General features: G+C 41.5%; 1 protein-coding gene across 2 annotated transcripts in view; it reads left to right on the top strand.

Annotated features, from left to right (window-relative positions):
* Positions 1-22113, top strand: part of cbl (Cbl proto-oncogene, E3 ubiquitin protein ligase) — a 49868-nt gene that overhangs the window by 5710 nt on the left and 22045 nt on the right. For both annotated transcript variants that reach the window (XM_017718638.2, XM_017718639.2), the window contains exon 2: positions 1202-1449. In XM_017718638.2, coding sequence (XP_017574127.1) covers positions 1202-1449 — 248 coding nt within the window. The remainder of the gene's footprint in view (positions 1-1201; positions 1450-22113) is intronic.

The following is a 22113-nucleotide window of genomic DNA, read 5'->3' as shown; positions in this document are numbered from 1 at the left end:
TTCAGAGTCTAATATCCGACTTTTTCCTCCTACATTTTGAGAAATCTGTCGTTCCTTTTGGTTTCTGTGTGTATAAAAACGTAACATGTCAAAACAAAAGAAGCACAAAGCCAGAGCACCAATCAGGGCCCAGCGGTCACTTTGTTCTGAGCTGGTTTTGACCTGTTGGTCATACCGACCCAGTGCAGCACGCGGTTCAACGTCAGCGAAGCAGCGTAAAACTTTGGGAGCACATGCGTCTATAAATGATGAACTAACCTAACTTTGTGTAAATAGAGCACAATATAGAAATATGTCCACATATGCAGTCGAGACTGGCACGTTTCTTTTTTCCTGAATTCATACAAACACTTTCATTTTATAATAAATTAGTTTGGGCTGGTTTATGAGCAGAGACCTACAGTTTCCAGTGTTCTGTGTTTTGTCTTATGATCATTTTAATAGACGTCAGCGTCACTAATTAATGACGTTCTATTAAAAGACTGGTTTACCAAGAGAGACGCTGGAGGACTTTCACCTGAAATGAGTTCATGAAGCCAGTCTGGTTATAAAAATGATAACAGGACATCAGAGCCAGAATTACTCTTTTAGTACTTTCAATACTTAAGTACATCTGAAGGTAAATACTTCAGTACTTTTACTCAAGTTGAGTTCTAAAGTGGAGGAACTTCTACTTTTACTGGAGTAATATTTGACCTTGGGGGTCTCTACTTTAACTCAAGATTGACAACATGATTTGTGCACTTCGTCCACCTCTGATTAATAGTAAAGATGCCAAATTTGGCAAGTTCGTTAGACCAGTAACATTTAGTTGATGAATAATCAGTAACCAGCAAGCCTGAAATCAGATGCAACTCATCAAAACAAATATAAAACAAGACGCGTACAGATCTAAAAGCTGACTGGCTGAGCCACACGCTTGGTTTCTGTATGATGTATCATTGTAATTGCTGTCGTCCTTTGGAAAAGTGGTCCTGAACACTATTTTTAGCTACATACTTCATCGTTTAGTGGGTCTGTGTAGTGGCACCCGTTGTCTGCTGCACCTTCATGCATACAGTTAAAAACCAACTGGAATGAGAAACCGGCCTGTACTGATGGAAGGAATTAAAATTCCCCATCAAAATTAAATCTTATGAATGATTTGTCTTCCTGGCTTTTGCATTGGTTTAACTTGCTGGGTTTATTATCCTCTATTTAGGTGGTGCGATTATGTCAGAACCCCAAGCTGGCACTCAAGAACAGTCCCCCATACATCTTGGACCTGCTTCCTGACACCTATCAACATCTTCGTACCATCCTTTCCCGCTACGAGGGCAAGATGGAGACCCTGGGTGACAACGAATACTTCCGTGTCTTCATGGAAAACTTGACCAAGAAGACCAAGCAGACCATCAGTTTGTTCAAGGAAGGCAAGGAACGCATGTATGAGGAGAACTCTCAGCCAAGGTGAGTCCGTTTGATGGTCTGCTTTTTACTGAGTCTCAACATGAGCAGCCTTGATGCTCCAGTGGTGAAACTGCCCGGATGTTTAGTGCCAAACCTGTGGAGGCTTTCACTCGGGGCTACCACTGCAAGTCACAGTGGCACTGAAAAGCCTATAGTAAATGCTTTGCTTCAGTTCAGCCATGGAAAATCATTTTACAGTGTTTTATAAAGGTGTGTGTTCCAGTCTTCTTGCATCATCTCAGTTTTGTTGAGTTGCTGCACATGTACAATCATGCATTTGTACTTTCTCAAAGAAACAATTCTGCTAAAAAAAAAAAAATCAAATGTACATTTTCCCCCCAGTTGTAGTTGATTAGCCAAGACACTAGAAATCAATGATCACACACATCTTTTCCATGAATACTAAGCCAAAATGTCTCTGCGTACTCAGAAAAAGCACTGTGGTGTTTTCTGACCCCTTCTCTACTGTGTTCACACACATCACGCGGATATCTTCAGGTTAAATATTGAGGTTAATTTACTTACGTAGAGGAAACTGTTATGTCCCTGTTATGCCTGTGTGTCGTGCATGCACGGTAAAGGGTGCCGAACAACAGGTGCTGTTTAAATTGGCTGCCCACTGCGTTTAGCTACTCAGTGAAGTTCAGTTCAGTTTTATTGTTCACAGTAAGTCATACTGTGCCTTAAAGCACCTTAACAGGTCTGCACAACCTTAATGAAGACCTGGATGTAGATTGAGTGCAATGAGAGAAGATGTGATGATGTATTTACAGATTTGAGTCATTGCTGATTTCTAGTGCTAGTAGCGTTATCCTTGTAGCTCCAGCGCTGAACTGAAAGAGCTCAATTTGGCTCAGTGTGTCTTGGCTGTTCGAGTACATTTAGGATAAGTGGCAAATTTTGATTTTTCTGCCAAACCATTTACAAGTCTGAGAAAACATGAGTGTGAACATTTTGTACGCCTGCTGCAGCGTAATGCAGACTTTTACATGCTAGATCTTAATGCAGAATGATGGGTGTAGTAAAAACAGTCTGGCTATGTGAATAATTTAGTTTGAGATGTATGACTGTCCACTGTGGCTTTTGTTGGTCATTGTTTTTTAGAAGTGGTTTTTGGCCATAAGAAAAAACCCTTACTAACTCGACATCCAGTGTGTGGGAGGTCGATCTAAAAGCAGAAGCAGTCACTAGTTGTGAAACCCTGTTTGTCAAGTCTTGAATCATGTGAAAAGCTTCTGGTGTCGTTAACCGTTAAGGATGCCTCTTTTACATTGAGCACAGCAAAGCGCCCAAGTTAAGAGGCAAATGTCATCGATCAACTGCTTAACCCTGGGAGATTTTATGGTGCTGCGAGATCTTCCCCACGCCTTCTGTTTGCAACACTGGCCCTGTATTAGTGGACAAAGAGCCGTGTTCAATGCAAATAGGGAGAAAGAGGAAGTGCTCTGCCAGGGACAATCCCAGATAGATAGCAGGCTTGCTTAAAGGCGACTCCGAATAGGTTGGCTTTCACTGTTCATTCCCATTTTTCCTTCATTTCTCTCGCATTAATTTCTAGCGTTAGAGTTACTGATATGTAGATGACGGCTTGACTTGGCTTTAAACGCTGCAAGTTGTTAAAGTATGAAAAGCAACCTGCCATCGTTTCTCCTTTCTAATTTAAATTAACGTCACGGAGACACAGTGAGCTGTCTGTGGTCACAGATTCTTTGTAACAGCACAAACAAAAGAAGATGATGAAGCCTAAAAGTTGTTGTACATATTCTGTTTATAGTGCTTATTTTCAACCTATGCTATTTTATGAGTAGATGTAATAAAGCAGCTGTACATGTTTACCTTAAGTGTTAAAATCGAAATGTGGTGCTAGAACATGTAATATTTCATACGGTCCATGTTAATTCAAGCTCTCTTTTGCGGTTTGCAAGGTTTGGAAAAGCTTATCACCCTCATTGTTCCTTCATTGACGCTCTTCACACCCTGCCAGCTGTATTTATTTTCCTAAGAAATAGCTTGGCTTTATGGTGTGATCACACAGTGTGTCTGCACACACAGTAAAACTGTTCTATTGTTGCTTATTGATTTGTAAACCATAAACAAAACAACGCTCACTACTAGGGCTGCACCATAGATTACTCCTTGCAGTTATCACAACTAAACTGATATTGCAGAAGCGTGCATGATGCAGACGAGCCTCTGAACCATCACAGAAGGTTTTATAGTGTGCTGTGGGCGTCCTGAATAATCACAGATGTTCTTTGGCTGTTGGGATGAATCAGGGCTTTCACATGATCCAACCAACAAATCATTTTTAGTCAGAAACGAGGGGAGTCCTTATTCATGCCGCTTCATGGGTTCAGTAATGTGTTTTTAATAAACTGGAAGGTGTATTGGAAGCAGAATGTATGGTATGGTATTTTGCCCATCATGCAGCCCTAACCTTGAACTGCATTAATTGCTTTTTAAAAAAATGTGATAAGCTGCATGTTTCATTACAGAATTATTCCTGTGTAACTGGAATAAAATGCACTGCAGTAGTACGGGCACTCACTTTCTGTACACGTGGTCAGATAGTATTGTTTAAATGTGGCATCTTTGGTGTTTCGGTCAGTTCCAGCTTGCCAGACCTCAAAAACATGAACTGTATCATGACCATGTCTTCAGGTATTGCGATCAGTGCATTTTTGCCATATTGGCCACTCCTAGTGATCAGTAAGTACCAGTGTGCTTAATGTGACTTGATCAAGAATCCTTTTCTCATCTTTGCTGTGTGGTCACTTCAGTGTCATGTTGACTGATCCAAAATTGAAGTTGAAATACATAAACGAGGTAGTAGCTCAAGGCAGGTAAATGTCATTATTATCATTATTAGTCTGCAGGTTTGTTCTATTATGCTCTTTTTAAACCAGTGGGCAAAAACATGTAGGCCTGTATTTGTTATTTTTTAGCCCATATAGAACCAGTTGTCTTTAGTTGTTTTCAAAACCACAAACTTTTGGGCCTGTGCCATTCAGATCCTCTCTACTCTCTTCTGCCTCACTGCTTCTGGAGCCAAGCAGTAAGTCAAGTAAATGGTAGTGGTAGGGGTGATCTGAGCGCCCGGTTGCTGCTGAGACTCCTCCCTTCTTCGGTGGAGGTGTGCCGGTGTTTGCTCTGTAGCTTGCATGTGAAAAAAAAATGTGAATTTATCTTTTTTTTTTTTTTCTTTTTTTTTTTTCTACCTTGGCTTCAGAGCGGAGGAAAGATCATGTCTGAGAAGATACATCCCCCCCACCCACCCCCCTCAGCTGCTTTTCTTGAACACTGGTGGAAAGCCAGCACGCTAACTGATTGGAAGGCAGCACTTTAGATAAACTTCAACAGCCTCTTCACAGGTGAAGGAAGTGTTGAAGTTGTATAATTATCACACGGTGTGCTGTTCTATCTTGTGGTTAGAGTTCGATCAGTTTCCTTGTGTATTCGTTGTTTGTCCCTAGATTTGTAGGCTGTCCTTTGTTTTAACATCCCAGACCCAGTAGTTTTTTGTTTTTTTTTTATGCTCAGGACTTTTTGTTGTAAATCGATCATAAGCTGCAAGTGAGCGAGGAGGGTACTATTTCTCCTAGGGCTGCAGTTAAGACGGGTTAAATTAAAGGACTAATTCAAGTTCAAATGAGACCGAGGCCCAAAAAATTCAAGCCTAAAAAGCAAACCTGTACGTACAAAAGTAACTCTATTAAATTCAGATAACAACCTCCTACTTGTAAGTTTAGAATATGGCTCTTAACAGATCCAGCTCTAAATTTAGTCAGATGTGGGGAGGATTACCGCCAGTTGTTAACAACGTTTTAGTGTTGCTAGAGTCAGAGCATATTGTTGACTGTAATGATATGTATGTATGTATGTTTGTATGTATGTATGTATGTATGTATGTAAAGTGGCAGTTGGCTCTGGTTGCCACTGAAGACTAAACTTGGTGAGACCAAGACTACATTGACTGTGTAAAAGACTGTGTGAGACTGTGTAAAAGACCTCCCCAAGTAGTTTAGCACCAGTGTATAATATTGAAGTATATTGGCACCATTCATAGCTCCAGTGGTGTTGCTGAGAGGAATTTCAACACCTCTGCAAATGTTGGATACTCCTCGGCAGCATGATGTGGTGTATAGACCTCATTTCTGACTCGCGTTCAGCGCAGGTGGGCGTGATCTTTGCTGTTGATGTCTTTGATGGCACTTTGTACCTTCTGAAATATCTCCTAGTACTTTTAACAATTGGGTAAATGTGTCCTTAAAGGGAAGTGTGTAGTCATAACTGACGCTGTGAATCATTCCCTAGAACCCTTTATTCTCCACCGTCACATCTGGCTTTGTCAGTTACCAGCATGTTCAGGATATTGTCATGTTCAGGATACTGCTTGATGTGGTTTGCATCCAGCATGTTTCTGTAGATTGTGAGCTCTTTTTCAAGTTTTTTTCCCCTGAAATAAGAAATGAGCGTGCATTGGTACATACAATATTTACACGTTGAACAGGCCTTGCCTTGTAAAAATCTGCTGTGTAGTCAGTTCGACAGATATGCCACTTAAATGCAACTCGTGCCACGTCGCCAAACGAAATCAATTCATCAGACACAAATTCTGTGGTTGCTCTCGGTGAATGAAAGCACATAGCGTCTAGATAGCAGTGATATGAGAATCTTGTCCAAGATGTATTTTTGTCCAGTTATTTATAATAACCAGAAATCAGGTGTGTTGCGTACAGAATGAGCTGTAATTCCTACATAGCTCTTCAGAACTGCTGCCTGCCTGCTCAGTAATGCTCACTGACTATAAGTAGACTTACCCTTAGTCATTGTTCAACGCGGGAGCCAACAGAGTAAACGGTTGATCTAATTGCATAATTAAATCTTAGTACATGCATACTTCACTATGTCCGAGTCACAGATCACTTTTCCCACACACCACACACTGTGTGTGCGTATACAATTGTGTCTATATATTTGTTACTTGAGGTATAAATGCTATGGTGTAATATTTTGCGCAGCAGCATCGTTAAAACATTGGCTCGTGGCCAAACTTGGCATTATTGCAAAAGAGTTTGCTAGAAAACCTTCGGGTTCAGTTATTAAAGGTCTTGATTTTCGGTTCCTCAAAGTATGCTCAAGTTCTGTGTTTCCATAGTAACACATGACTTTGCTGTAGTTGACTTATCTGTGTGCCGGCAAAGAAGCCCGGTCTACGCACATCCCTACTGTGTCCTACTTGACAACCTTTAGCCCAAGAGCGCAGTTTTTTTTTTTTGGGGTTTTTTTTTTTTTTTTTAACAGGACATGCCGATGACTAAAACTTTGTTTATTGGTGTGATTATAATGTATTTTCTCTACTTCTCAATACACTACAAAGCTTACAACCACGCGAGTCTCATACACACCCTCTTTGACGTCTGCTTAAGCACAGTTACATGCTAAGGCTTAGATGAATGTGGTTGAGGGGGCGACATGCTTGTGTAGTGTGTGTGTGTGTGTGTGTGTGAATCTGTGACTAACGCTTGATATACTAGTCACACTGTGTCTCACATGGACACTGCACTTCCTGTTAGCAGCTTCACTTCAAGTTCCTTTTTTTTATACTTATTTAAAAAAAAACAAAAAACAGGCCACCCAGATCTTGTCTTGATCAGACTAGCTGTGTCTGCAGTCTCCTGGTATACGGCAGTTCTGTTGTTTCATAATTAGGTTGTGCAGAAGTTAACCAGTTTGTTCCTGTATTCAGACCATATTCAAAGACGTGTTCAGTTTTTTCCAAGCCTCATCATCTCACCCAGTCCTGGAACATCGTGGTATGTGTTTCATTCCAGGGTAAAGGATTATACCACATGCAGTGCTGTGTTGGGTTAAACTTACACATACACACATAGTGATGCAATAGAACAACGTACAGAACTGTGCAAAAGTCAGAGACCGCTTGGTTGATTAATATACAGTCAAAATGGTCATTTTTATTAGATGTTTTTGAGACGATCTAAAATAATACACTTGCATTAGGAAGCAAAAAGTCTAAGGAAAAATCTAAGTTTTGCAAATTGGCATTCATAAATTTATTAAATGGGACAAAGAAAATGTGACTCACCGCTGTACAAAACCTGGTAGCCTAAGATTTAAACGGTCCATCAAGATTTCACGTTTGAGAGACAGGAAAAAGTCCAGCCCCACTCTTGCTTCAGATCGAAAAAAACCCACAAGTGTTTCTGTCCATCCTTCCATCGTACGAAGACGACTCAACACTGAGCCTGAAAGGATGTGTAGCTGTCGAGACGCCGTTGCTGAAAAAAGGGAGTAGACAACATAACAATGCACTGACCTCCCCAGAGTCCAGACCTCAACATTACTGAAATTGTTGGGGGTTACTTGGATTGCAAGAAGTAAAAAGCATCAGCCTCCAAGACGGTTTATTAAAAAAAAAACTGATTTGATATATTTTGCTATGAGGCTTCTGTGTAATTTTCTTTTGTGTGTGTATTTTTTCTGATACTGACATTAATAACTGTCTGGAAATTTAAATAAATGAAGAGTGACTTCTACACCATTTATTTTTATGTGATTTAGCTGATCAATATTGTATTGACAGTTGTATGTAAAGCTCTACATGTAAATATGTGCCATGGTAAGACACTTCTGTTTAACTTCAACTAGATTGGAATCGAGTGCGATTGGGTAATGAAACTTAGCTGGGCGTTCACAGACCCGCTGCCAAGCCCTCACTGTTAGTCAACTGTTGTTAGCTAATGTTTTACAGTGTAATTTTAATATACAAATGAAAGACGGGCAACTATGAAATGGCATTTTATTACTGAGTCAACAAGACTTTACAAACAATGTGAAATATCCGTTGACTAGCATTACAATCTTGGCTAACTTACCAAAACCGGTTTTGGAAGCCCATCTGCATGAGCCAAGCTGTCTTATCATTTACACACTGTCTGTGAATGTACAGTAATAGAAAGGCCAAAGTGGATGTTCATAGTTAACCTGCTTCTATAGTTACTTCAGTTTCACCGTTCCCTCTTAACAAATCAGTCATTAGTGCAACAAAGTCGCCTCACCCCTCTTTTCCCTGAGCTTGCGTTAGTACTTCTGAGAACAGAGGTGACTTCCACTCTGTCCAGTTTTAGGAGCACAGAATCAGTGACCCACCCTGCTACGTTGCCCTCCAGCATTACTTTATGCCCACGGCATTGACGTATAAGTTCTCTGAGGCTCTTTTTTCTTTCTTTCTTCAGAGGTTTGTTGCCGACAGCTGTCCTCTTGAAGTTGCAAATGATCGTTTGTGTTTTGCACCGGACCAAATTTCTTTGAAACATGCCATATTTAGTCCGTGTCCTGGTTTTGTGCATTTACACTCCCATTCCAAGAGGGCCGTTATGCCAAGTGCTAAATTTAGAGTACAATAGTCTTGCCCGTGTGCGACTAGTTGTTTCCTGTAAATGCACACGGGGTGCCACAAATCTGTCCCTAGCAATCAGATCTCGCCGTTAAGTTTGACTATCAGCTCATCTTATCTTCTACGTCAGAACTTTGGATGAATGGATCTGTTGCAGCGATACGGAATCGCACCAGCAGATAGCAAAATGTAGATGTATTGTACTGTCTTGTGGTGTAACTGACTTTTCAGTGCTCCTTTGTGTGGCAAACATGATGATGTGGGTTCCTTCACTTTAGACTCCAGCTTAATTGTCGTAAATGTTTGTTGTGGTGAAGGTGCAGCACTTGTACTGCGCATGCATTCTCAACATCCTGTTACATGGCACATTCTGTGAATCTACCTTTGCGTTTACTGAAAGAGGTAATGAGACTTCTGACACATGCTGAAGATTTCAGATTAAAAAGCACCCGTTGGAGGCTGAACTGCTCCTCTTATCGTGTGGAATTACCACAGACAATGCACAAAGATGCAGATGGCTCGGTCACGTTTTCTGTTTTTGTTGCAGGAGTTTAGATGTTGGGGAACGTGGTGGGAATGGTTGGATAAGTCGTTGGAGATCTGTGAATGTGGTTTTGATTGCCACACGTGCTTACAAGTGGTGATTGAGTCTGGGAATGCCCAGAGCACACCAACCTGACAAGGCTGACAATCACACCAACGGCTGATTTTTGCTTTTTGCCACAGTCCACTCATCTATGAACATTTGCACTCAGCCATGGCGTGTACTTACTGCATCTGCATGACCGGGAGCGACTCCCTATAGTGGCAACTGGCACTAACCTATAAAGCTATGACTGCAATATAAAGAGTAAAAAATATACTATTTGAATGTCTTGCATCATCGTTTTTTATTTAAGTCTATTTTAAAGGTGCCAAAGATAGGAAAACTGAATTACGCCATTCAGCTGTGCCAGTGTGAACAGTGCTTCAGGTTCATGCTGTCTCCTCCTGCTGATACTAATTCTGCATTTGAAAAAGAGGGCAAATTCCAACATCCTGAACGGTTACAAAGAAGGTTTCATTGATTTAATATTTACACCCCAAAAATTTACATACCCCAGCCCACGTTCTAGCCCAACAGGAATTTACGACAGTGGAGCAAGAGCAATAGAAATGGCAAACTATTTGCTTTGACAGCACCAGGCTGAGAGAGAGTCTCTTTCTCAAGGAACGAAACTGTCAGCAGGTGTGTATGACGTTTTAACCAAGGCTGAAGTTGGCTTCCTGTTCATCAGCTTCTTAATCAAATGCTTCATTCCACCTTACATGCTGCAGCTTTTATAGGAACCAGCTTGTAACTGCAGCACCAGTTAAGCTGGAACGGAAAATTTGCAGAGCAACCTGGTGAATGGGAAGCCAACTTCCGTTCAGACTTAATTAGTTTAATGTTAATTTGCTCTGGACATTTCACTCTGGACAGTTTCTCAAACCTTCGACAATATCGAACAGGCATAACAACCCCAACAGCAACCCATATGTAGCACCTTGCTGTGTGAATTTATTCACTTTTTTGACTGAAGCTAGGTAGTCGTGTATTGAAGATTTGGTGGTGAACCAACAAATTTTACTTGTCAAAATTGAAAGCAAGTTACTAGTATAGGTAACGTTGGCTACTAGTGAGTTTCAAGTAACTAGTAGTATGATGGCCTAGACTGTAAGCGCAGAAGTCTTTTTTCCTGTCTGTGTCTATTACATCTTGCTTCTCTGTGTGAGCCATCGTGGTGCCTCACTGTAAACCAGCAAATTGGAGCAGAGCATAATTATTAATGAGTAAGGGAAAACGGCTTGTTTCATTCTAGGGCCGAATCATAGGGTCGAAAATGGGCGAGTAAAACCTCACATTTTCTTGTTAGCACCTAGAATAGCGAAAACAATTAAATGTCCTATCCATATTTATAAAGCTTTGCTATTTGTACTGTTGGAAATTGAAGCTTTTCTCTTTAAAGGTTCTCTTGAGTGCCATTTGCTCACTTGTGCTGTCTTTCATTTCTTTCCTTGTGAGCTGCTTCTCAGCTCTCTAATGGCCAACCGCTGACGCCGATTCAGCATGTTTAATTATACTGTATGGTACTGACAAGGACTGACTAGAACCACTACAACAACTGTGGGTGACGCCATAACCCCATCTGAAGGTGGATGGTCAGCTTGGTATATCCGTTCCCAAGTTAAATGCTAGTGTAGCTGGCTCACGACCGTTATGTTGTTGTTGTTGTTGTTGTTGTTGTTGTTGTTGTTGTTGTTGTTGTTGTTGTTGTTGTTGTTGTTGTTGTTGTTGTTGTTGTTGTTGTTGTTGTTGTTGTTGTTGTTGTTGTTGTTGTTGTTGTTGTTGTTGTTGTTGTTGTTGTTGTTGTTGTTGTTGTTGTTGTTGTTGTTGTTGTTGTTGTTGTTGTTGTTGTTGTTGTTGTTGTTGTTGTTGTTGTTGTTGTTGTTGTTGTTGTTGTTGTTGTTGTTGTTGTTGAGATAACTGCGTTAGGAGAGTATATTTGTTTGCTGATGTGAAATGCTTCAGAAGAATACTACAGTACTTGCTACAACGTGAAATCTAGGTTTAAAAATACAGTGCGGACAAGAATTTAAAATTTAGCTTGTCTTATTCGTTTACTGAAAGTTGTCGTTGGTTTAAAGTTGGATTTTAGTCTCCGTTTTTGTTTGTCAAAAAAAAAAAAAAAACTTGGTCTAATTTTAGTGTTTTGGATTTCTCACTTTCATGATGCTGTAATCGATTTTGCAGAAACGTGTTTCTCCTGGCTGAAAATAATCCATGAACAACTTGGCATACCTTCAGCTGTGTGTTTGGTTTTCTAGGCTGAGATCGTTATTACCTTACATTTACAGCATTTAGCAGACGCTCTTATCTAGAGCAACTTACAAGAAGTGCTTTGTCTATCTAGAGAACGTATCTTTGCTAGATACCAATAGCTTAGAGAAAAGACAGTCCTGAGCTCAGATACTGCTAGAAACAAAGTCAGTGTAGATACCGAGAGAAAAAGGAACAGAGTTAAACACAGAACTCTGTGCCATTCACTGCAATGCAATAGAATACAGTACAATATACTACAATACACAGTGCAATACAATAAAATAAGTGCAGGTTATAATTCAGTGCTCATAATTCAATGCCTTGGCATTTGTCTTTCATAAATCTTATAAAAATGAATCCTTTAGGTTCCTTCACAGATTGTGTGTATGTTCTGCATACGTCTACAGCACACATTTTAATTTTTCACCCACCATTTCATTTCTTTATTAGGGCATTGAAATACCCTTGAAATTTAACTGTGTTCCCATTTTAATTACATTTTTGTTAATGGGCCATCAAAACGACTTGAGCAGTGCATGTGCTGTCCTACACAAATATCAAGATGACTGGCTGATGTTATGTGACTAGGTTATGAAAGCTGGCTAAACTGAGTGACAAAGTTAGCACCACTCCGCGGTGAGTGTCACTGCTTTGAAAGCCCGAGCGGTCACTATGATGCGTAACATTGTTTCCCTAATATCATCAAATCAGTCGACACACATAATTTTATATTTAGCTTGACAGATGCTGCGAGATGGCGTGCAACAGATGTCTTTTCAAATTTGGTTATTTTTCCCACCCATCTTAAATTCCCATGATGCTCTGTTCTCTTAAACAGCTCACAGATCATCTCCGCTGTCTTTCCACATGACAGGCCACCGGTGAGGACGATGCTCATCATTTTTCAGGCCAGCTGATGGTTTTGTTCAGCTTTTTAAGCTGGCTAGATTTGTCAGTGGGTTAACGTGCTCAGTTGCATGTACAAGCACCAAGCAGGAAAAAAAAATATCATCTAAATCATTCAACGAGACAGAAGCGCGGTGGCAGTTAGAATTTGTACTTCCACTTGCAAATTTATGTAAATGTTTGGTTAAAAAAGAAAACAATCAATACTTTGAGATGGCTGCTGTGAGGCTGTCTGCCCCAACAATGCCTGCTATTGTCTCGTCTTTAGTCGCCAGGACATAATGAATAGCAAGATGTCGTCATAATTTTTGGTGTCAGGGTTTTTTCCTTTAACGTTGTGTATCACACTGTGTGCTACCCCAATAGGAGGAATGATGCTTGAGGCCAGAGATACAGTTGTAACAAGCATTTTACTTTAATTTTCACTCCCAAAGCAAAAAGAAAGAAACCACAAACAAAACTGGCCACTTTTCAGTGGCTTCTGTGTGAGACGGACTCCTCCTTCTCATGTATGAGCTTTTTATCTGAGTCCTTCTCTGCTCTCGCTGCTGCTCGTCCCTCTTGCTCTCCCACCTGGGGTTCGGGACTCAGATGCCGTCTTCATGCGTCTAGTCGCTGTTTTCGTTTTCCCGCCCTCTCTTGCGGCTGACGTCCTCTGCGGCTGACATGCTGTCTCTTGCAGCTTTCGGTGGTATGCAAGGGTCAGAAACCTCCTTCCCACCCTCTCTCACAGGAGTCAAGTGACTGGCACACATTGTCGTTACAGTTCAGTCATGTAATAAAAGGTTGGTGAATTCTTATGGTCTGAATTTTCATTGACCAACTAACACTGCCACCAGAGCTAAAGATTTGTATGCAAAGGCCCAAGGGAGACACTTACCCCCTGCATGTGACATTTGCAATAGGTTCATTATTAGTCTCAATATGTATCATGAAGCTAAGACTCGGCATGAGCCGTCTGCCGTCTGAGGACTCCGTTTGGTCTGGTCTGTGGACAGACAGGCAAACGGCACAGGTGCGCAACTGGAGCAGCCAACATCTCCATGCTGTTCTCTTGCTCCTCAAATAGTGGCACAACCCCAGCTGCAGCCAATCAGATGTCACCGGGATAACGTCCTATAATAGGACAAAAAGACAAAGACGGTACAGACCCATGCACACACACACACACATCCTGCACATCATAACACCACTAGTTAAGCCTGTTTTAAATAGTTCACTTTATTCAGACAGACAGCAGGTGCAAAGGCAAAGTGAAACAACTAGGCTATTTTAAAGTACCTTTTTAAGACTTTCCCACACAGTAGGACCACCCTTCATTAGGTTGCCTCTCGAATTTGACGCCTAATAAGCCACATTGTTCACAGATCACATAACCAAACTGTTAAAATGATTGAGCTACTTATAGGAATAGTTTGGCAAAACAATCGCAATAGCCTGACTTATCACATACCCCAGCTGCAGTCAAAAAAGCCAAGATGTTTTTATCCGGTATGTGTTTTCCTAGTTTACAGCGCAAGATTGTTGGGTAATATTAACAGCTTCCTATTCAAATTTTCCATTTCACCTCAAATGGTGCTCCGGTTACATTCTGTCACCTATACAAATGAAAATGTAACTGCTGTTTTAAGGTGGAGCAGAAATTTAGAGTGGCTGAAATGTGGTAGTCAAACTTGCAATCGCACGTTGTTTTGATCTTCCCAGAAGAAAAATGTAGCTTTTCTGCCAAGTTGCTGTACTCGTTGTCTGTTTGTATAGGAATAAATGTAGCCCCACCTTTGGTCGAATGATACCACATAGTGTGCTGAGATATAAGTGGGTCTGCTTACTCACAGTGACTGATCCACCATTCATCTATGTGGAGAAGCTTAATTTTTTTTTTATAGACTAAAATTAGTCATCGTGTGTCCTAAGCGTCATCTGGGGGTTTTTGAGTGGGTTAAGATGCGTTTGTGGGCCTTTCTTTGTGGCAGTGAGTTTGGTGGCAGCCGAAGTCCAGTGTTTGTTAGCCACGTTAGCCTAGAATATCACCTTTGTAAAATGAAGAAGCACGTCGGGCACCAAGCATGTCTTGACTGCTTCTGAGATGAGCGATACATGAAGCTAATTTTTTCAAGCTATTCCTTTAATGCCTTTAATTTCTCGCTTTGCTTTGAGGGCGTAGATAGTTGGCTGTTCATACCCATGCTGCCACTGGACAGCTGTGTTTTTTGAACGGAACCCCTCTGTATTCAGAAGATGTAACGCCGTCAACACCAAATCAAATGAATGTGGTCTGATGTAAAATGGAATCCTATCTATTCTGTCAGATGAGCTATTAAAAACACTCTAGAAACGCTTTCTGTGTGACTGGGCCTCAACACTTCCGAGGGCCCAGTTTCAGCTTAAGTTACACTGCCCTGCACATTGCCCTGCAGTCAGCCTGGCCCAGCCCAGAGGAGAGTTGCATGCACACTTGGAGTGCAGCATCATGTTTATTTATGGCCTCCTGAGTGCACTTGCAGACAGAAGCACAGCACAATTGTGCACTTCCCTGTTTGCTCTGAAGACATGGCAAAAATACATGTGTTTTTTTTCTAGTTTCCCTTTGTGTTTTCCTCTGAAACTGGGAGTTTTGAGAATTAAGCAAAAATGGAAGTTGACTAAAATATTTGTTTCCTTTTGGGGATTACTGCAAGATTTTCATGATGAAATGACCTTAAGAGTGCACACCTCCAGCAAATGGAAGGTATATTTTGGAGAAAGGGGGGCAATAAAGACATAGATGCAAGGTGGCGGACCTAAGAGGACTCGGATACTTCATTATTGTGTGTGTGTGTGTGTGTGTGTGTGTGTGTGTGTGTGTGTGTGTGTGTGTGTGCACTAGACTGTGCGGCTGCTGCCACTGCTGTTTCCTGACAGAGATCTGGTGTGAAGCCAGTTCCGGAGAGTTAAATTTGTATAGTGATGACTGTGTTGAAAAAGAAGCCCAGGAAACTTAGCTGATGACTTGGGTGCATTTTCATAAAAGGAAGAGCTTTTCTGTGTGAGCGTTGTACGGCGAAGGCAGTGTAGCTGCAGCGTATCAGCTGGACGCTGTGTTATTGGATAGCCTACAATAGCCTCCCTAATTAAACATACTGTAATCATATTGGTGGTGATGGACTCTGCAATTAGGGCTGTGCATAAGTCTGTAATTAATTTAGTGCTAGCAGCTTTCGCAGTTAGACCAACCACCAAACACAAAGTGAGCACTTTGATGAATCCACAAAAATTTCCACTGGAGCGTATTAGAGGCACATCGGTAGAATGCAAATGGGTTGTGTTTGTTAATTGTCATTGTGATACTGGCCTTTGCAACACCCCCCCACCCCCCACCACCCTTCATCACATGCGATCCAACATTCACCCGTTCTAAATAATGGAGTTTGTTAAGAGTTACTTTAGGAGTTCTGCATTGTATTGCAGTTGCTGTATCTAGTGTGGACACATACGATTGCAAATGTGATTACAGTATGTTTAATTGGGTTCAGTAACATCTTGACCAGCTTATGCGAGGTAGCTATATTCCCTATACTGTACAATACTCGTCCTGAGAAGCTGTCCCTGTTGTACCCGTGTAGTGGTGATACAGAGGAGCTCCATGTTGTGCAGGCCTAACTTTCATTTTAATTTAGTCCCTTCAGGAATTTGCAAATTATAAATTCATGCTGTTTCAACTAAACTCTGTTTTTTTTTGTGCCTGCTTGAACAGTGCAGCCGTGAAAATTTTACATCAAGACAATTTCACCATGACTATTTTTAGCTATTGCAGATGCCTAGTTCAGTTCAGTGCTATTGGAGGTTCTACAAAAAGTTTGAGAGCATGTTCCTTTCCTTTTTTCCACGTTTCTTGAATACTTAATTTGTGTACAAGTAGCTTCAGTACGTCATTGCAGTAAATAAGACTGATGCTTTAAAACAAATCTCGAGGCTGTATGTTCAGTTGTCACACTTAATTTTCAGTTTGTTCCTTTTTTGACTTTATCAGGAACTAACTAGGCTACTTTTAAAACAGTTTGAAGAAATATCAGGCTTACACTCATCATGCGTTTCTGGAGTTTAACTGCATCTTTCCCCTTGCCGCCTCCTCCTCCAAGTAAAGTGTATATACTGTTGTAAATACGGAGAAAAAGAGCTGCAGAATCAAGTATTTTGGCGGAACTGAAAATGATACAGCCCCCGAGTTATCTCCCGTCAGCCACTGAGCTTTTCTTCTCTCCTTGTAGGATTTGTTCTCACCTTCATGTAGAGAACGCCTTGATTGTCCAGTGTTGGGAAATGCTGAGTGTCAAAGCGGAAATGTGAGATTTTTGGCCAATCGTACATGATTGCGCAACGTTAGAAAGTGACCCTTTTCTTTTTTTATGAATTTTGTTTAGGTTTCATAGAAATAGGCGGGGTGTTCCTAGGCTAAAGGACTCTCTCTCCTCTCTTCTCTCTCTCTTTTCTCTCTTTTCTCTCTCTCTTTTCTCTCTCTCTCTCTCTCTCTCTCTCTCTCTCTCTCTCTCTCTCTCTCTCTCTCTCTCTCTCTCTCTCTCTCCTTCTTTCTCTTTTCTCTCTCTCTCTCCTTCTTTCTCTTTCCTCTCTCTCTCTCCTTCTTTCTCTTTCCTCTCTCTCTCTCCTTCTTTCTCTTTCCTCTCTCTCTCTCTCTCTCTCTCTCTCTCTCTCTCTCTCTCTCTCTCTCTCTCTCTCTCTCTCTCTCTCTCTCTCTCTCTCTCTTTCCTCTCTCTCTCTCTCTCTCTCTCTCTCTCTCTCTCTCTCTCTCTTTCCTCTCTCTCTCTCTCTCTCTTTCCTCTCTCTCTCTCTCTCTCTTTCCTCTCTCTCTCTCTCTCTTTCCTCTCTCTCTCTCTCTCTCTCTCTCTCTCTTACTCTCTCTCTCTCTTTCCTCTCTCTCTCTCTCTCTCTCTCTCTCTCTCTCTCTCTCTCTCTCTCTCTCTCTCTCTCTCCTTCTTTCTCTTTTGTCTTTCTCTCTCTCTCCTTCTGTCTTTCTCTCGTTGGCCTGGCTGTTTTATCATGGAAAACAGGAAACAGGAAGGGAGCAGCCAGCTGCAGGTCAAAGGTCGGGCCAAAAGAGGAGGGAAGCTTACAAAAGCGCAGTATCTGGGGAAGATTTGGCCCACAAGCAGGGTAATGATGAGGAAAGGCTGACTAGCCAAGGGACTAGCATGGAGAAAAGGAGGCGGGACAATGGCTTGTGTGTTAATACTTGGTCATAAAAACAATAGTGTGGGGGCCACAAGAACACCAGAAACATGCTGGTCCCGCATGACTGTACCTCAGCATGGGGTCGAGAGAATGTTTTTGATGGTTGTGAATGAAGCAGCGATTTGATTTGAGTTGGAACTGGAGGGATATGAATCATAGCAGGGAGCTGGTGTTGCGTTGGCCATGTCTGTGTCCGATTGGATAGAATTTGTAGCCTAAATAGGTTTTACAGATTTTCTTAGAGAAATGAAGGTTACTTTGTTGTTGTGATGTTTTATTTAGTAAGTTCAAGTAAACTTAAATTCAAGACTCGCTTGGTCATTGGTTTATATATATATATATATATATATATATATATATATATGTGTGTGTGTGTGTGTGTGTGTGTGTGTGTGTGTGTGTGTGTTTTAATTACTGTTAAAGAAGTCAAACTTGCCAGCTATATATGCATGATTCAGTGAGTTTCTCACCTTCATCCTTAAATTTCTCTTTTCTGTTGTGTGGCTGTCTATGCTACAGTCTAAGCAGTATTTGTACTAAGACTATGCAATGCTCGGAAGCTTCGTTAGAAACACCAAGTTAGAGCTTGTTTCCACTTTTTAAACTACCAATAGGCATCCTTGGTTCTCAATTGTATATACTTGTATGTTGGAGTATGCCTTTACTCAACATCCAGTCATCAAAGATTTCCTGTGGATATTTCACGTAACTTGTTGGGTTATGTTTTAGGTATCAGTGGCAGGTTACGGTGGGATCAGAGTGGGGCTATAATCAGCATTTAGGTTGGGACAGCAGTCCAAGGATGCTGTAATGTATTGCAAAGTACTGTTCTATTGTGTGTATAATAGTTATAGTCTGTAGTTGATAAGGGTGCTGTTTTCTCCCCGGAACAATATAAACAGAGACGGGCCTCCTCTTCTGTGGCAACAGAGGAAATAATCACCATACACCACAAATGTAACAAGCCTTGCCAAAAAAAAACCTTTTCCCCTCTGTCCTCTAAAAACATGCCCCTCCTAACTGGTGTGGAGTGTTATAATTAAACACAGTGTTGTAGGCCGTTCTAAAACTGTCCAGCTTTTAGCTTCGTCTTTGACAAACCAGAGGAGGCTATATACATATGTAGGCCACATACGCAGCGAAGAAAAAGGCAAAAAAGGAGTTTCACTGTGGAGTGTTGGCAGGAATCCCAGAGGATGGAAGGAGCTCTGTATAACGTTAGCTGTGCTAGCCTAGCAGCTAAGCTATGACTTCTGCCAGAGTCCCATGGGAGGAGATCCAGTCCTGAGAATTTGAGAGCATTTTCAAGGAATGAATGTTTATAGATCCAGGAAACTACCCCATGACAAAAGTAGCTAGTCATACACCAGTAGCAGTTCTGAGAGAGATTTGTGTGAGTAGTAGCTCACTGCAGTGGAACTGTGCACTGCTTCGACATCTCCAGGCTGTGAAGGACTTTCTGGAGGCTGATTCAGTGCTGGTTTGGTTGGCTAGGAATAGTTGAGGGTCTTATGAAACTTTAACATTTACACATTAGGTGTATTCATGTCGTCCGGCTGCTGGTTTAATTTGGAACTGAACTTCTGGATTCACGTCCAGTTGCGTGCGGTTGCCTTCAAATTTTTGTCCCTGTTCATTTTCCATTTTCAGCTGGGAGTAGCAAAAGAAAAGTGTGTGGGATTGTAGGATAGTGAGAGGGCATGGACATGAAGAACAGTGAAGCTGGCACTTGGTGTGGTTACTGCCTTGCAGATCTGATTGTGATATGTACAGATTGTACAACATAATGGTCACGATGATAAATTTGATCAAGACAATATTTCAGGAATTATGTATTTCTGTATGGTGAAAAGCTGGTGAAAGGTAAAATAAAAATAGTTCAATGTAGCCAAATGAAAGTAAGAGGGCATCTGTAACCTCAAAGTTGTTAACCAATCAAGGAACGCAAAGGACACTCGCGTGTATTATTTGGTGCACTTGTTTGGTGTCATGTCAGTGTCAACCCAGCCAAACCCAAAGAAAGATGCAGTGGCACAAAAACCCAAACTCTGATGTGGGAAAACTTTGGCAATGAAGCACCTATGTCCTTTTATAAAGGTGAGCAGTGAAGACTACATTGATTTAGTTATTTAAGTGGACTTTGTGGTGGTGTAATATAGTATGAAGAGCGACTCGTTTGTGAGGATTTGAAAGCTTTAGTGCTTTTACACCAATCTTCAGTCTTTTAAAGTGACAATAACAAATTACTCACCTCTACTACTACAGTAAAGGTAGAACTGGTCATCTTTAACAAGAGAAAAATGTGACATTCATCCAACCCTAAACTAGTATTGACATTATACCAATACCAAAAACATATGTTTCCAAAATTCCCTTTAAATACAGAGCTACTAAATGAAAATGACAACTATTAAGAAAGCTGGGGTTATTTATATTTTGTAAGACTTTTAGTTTCTGCTGTTTGTTTGGGTTTAATAATAGAACAACTGACATTTTGTATAATCCAGTAAAGCACTGAAACGTGTCATTTGTGACCCTGAAGACTTATTAAGAAACAATTCAGAGCAATTCAGAGCTTCTCTCAAGGCATACTAATCCCCTTCCCACTCTGCCTGACGAATTATCTTAAGAAAAAAGAATTATAAAGACAAATATTATGAAATCTTTTGAACATGTTAAACTCTGAAGTTGGGCCTCGCTCTGCAAATTAGCAGCCTTTGTACTGCACATCATCTGAGGCTTTGTTTGCATCTGTGCTGTACTTACCATGCAATCTTTCTTCCAGTGCATCTGTTTTAGCTGACTACACATCCTCCTGAATGTTCCACCTTTTTACATGCACAGCAGGTTCTCTGAGCTGTTCACATTCAGACAAGTGGCCACGACAGACCATTTTTCTTTCGCCTCCTCTGGCTCACACTTTGACTATTAAATATTAATTTGTCAACGTTATTGTCCCTTCTATTGTTCCAACTGTGTTCATCTTAAATTGCCTATTATCTGCAGTGCCTTTGCCATACACAATCTCTGCCATGCATGCTGCCTTAGTGTTGGGAAGCACGGCACAGCTGGCCTCTTCTGAGGGCATGTTGCCACCTTTCTGCACCAAGCTTTCACAAACAACAAATGTGTGCTGCAAATGGGCTCTTGCTCCCTCCTCTCAAGGTTCTAGATGAATAACTTAGTAAGCACATGCTTTCAGAGCAGCATTCTTTTTTCTTTTTTCCTCTTGCAAGGAGCTCCGGCTGCAATTTCGGCGACTCTGATAAAGGGGATGCTCTTTTGCACTTTCATTTCACATTCATCAGGCAGAGTGGGAAGGGGATTAGTAGGCCTTGAGAGAGGCTCTGAATTGCATGAGGATGGGGGGGGGGAGGTGAAAGATGGAGGCCTTCCAAGAGCAGCGAAGCAAAAGATGACACATCCTTACTTTAGGACTTATCAGTAAAGCCATTTGCAAAGAGAACCATTTCTCTCCTAATTTGGCATGACGGCCTAGGAGATGACTTTTTACCCATGCTGTCTTCTGATTTCTCTTGCTTACATTTGTATGGTCCTTTTGCTAATACTCGGGGAGGGAGAGAGAGCGAGAGAGTGGGTGAGAGTAAGAGAGCGCAAGTAAAAGCGAGGAGTTTCGTTCGGAGGCAACTGTGGTGCTGCCACACTCACACTCTCTCTTGTGCATGTCAATTTTCCAGGCCGGAGAGCTCGCACAATCCCCCACTGTGCTGCTCTGTAAATCATGGCTTTCTTTCCTCTTCCTCCGCCTGCCGGGTTCCCTGCCTTGCCTGGGCTCATGTGCCCAGGGCCAGTGGAATCAGAAAAATGCAGCAGGCATGCAGTAGCCTCCACCTCCCTCCCTGCTTGTACAGGCTTAGCATGCTCCATCCTGGCCTCTGAGCCCTTTTCCATGAGTGCCTTCACCTCCACAGTGGGAATGGCTCCGTCACCATCTCATCATCGCCAAAACCTTGTATCTCAGAATGGAAATTTTATAGGATGGAGGCGAGGGGGGAAAAAAAACATGCTTGACTTGTGGTCTTTTCTCCTTTTGTCAGTGCTGTGTGGTAGACTCTTCAAAGCTACCGCTGCTGTCCTTTTAATATGGTGGCAGCAAAATTCTCTGCGCACTTTTTTTAAAGAGGTACAATTTGGCTCTTAGCACCAGTTGGTGCGATTTAACTTCCATTAAAGGCATTGTGTGCCTAACATCTACCAGTGTCTGTCAGTATTTACACAGTGAGTTTCTACGAGTTTTTAGATTTTAGCAGAA

Source organism: Pygocentrus nattereri, chromosome 17, assembly GCF_015220715.1.
Source record: "Pygocentrus nattereri isolate fPygNat1 chromosome 17, fPygNat1.pri, whole genome shotgun sequence".
Classification (NCBI taxonomy): domain Eukaryota; kingdom Metazoa; phylum Chordata; class Actinopteri; order Characiformes; family Serrasalmidae; genus Pygocentrus; species Pygocentrus nattereri.
This window is presented reverse-complemented; position numbering and strand designations above follow the sequence as displayed.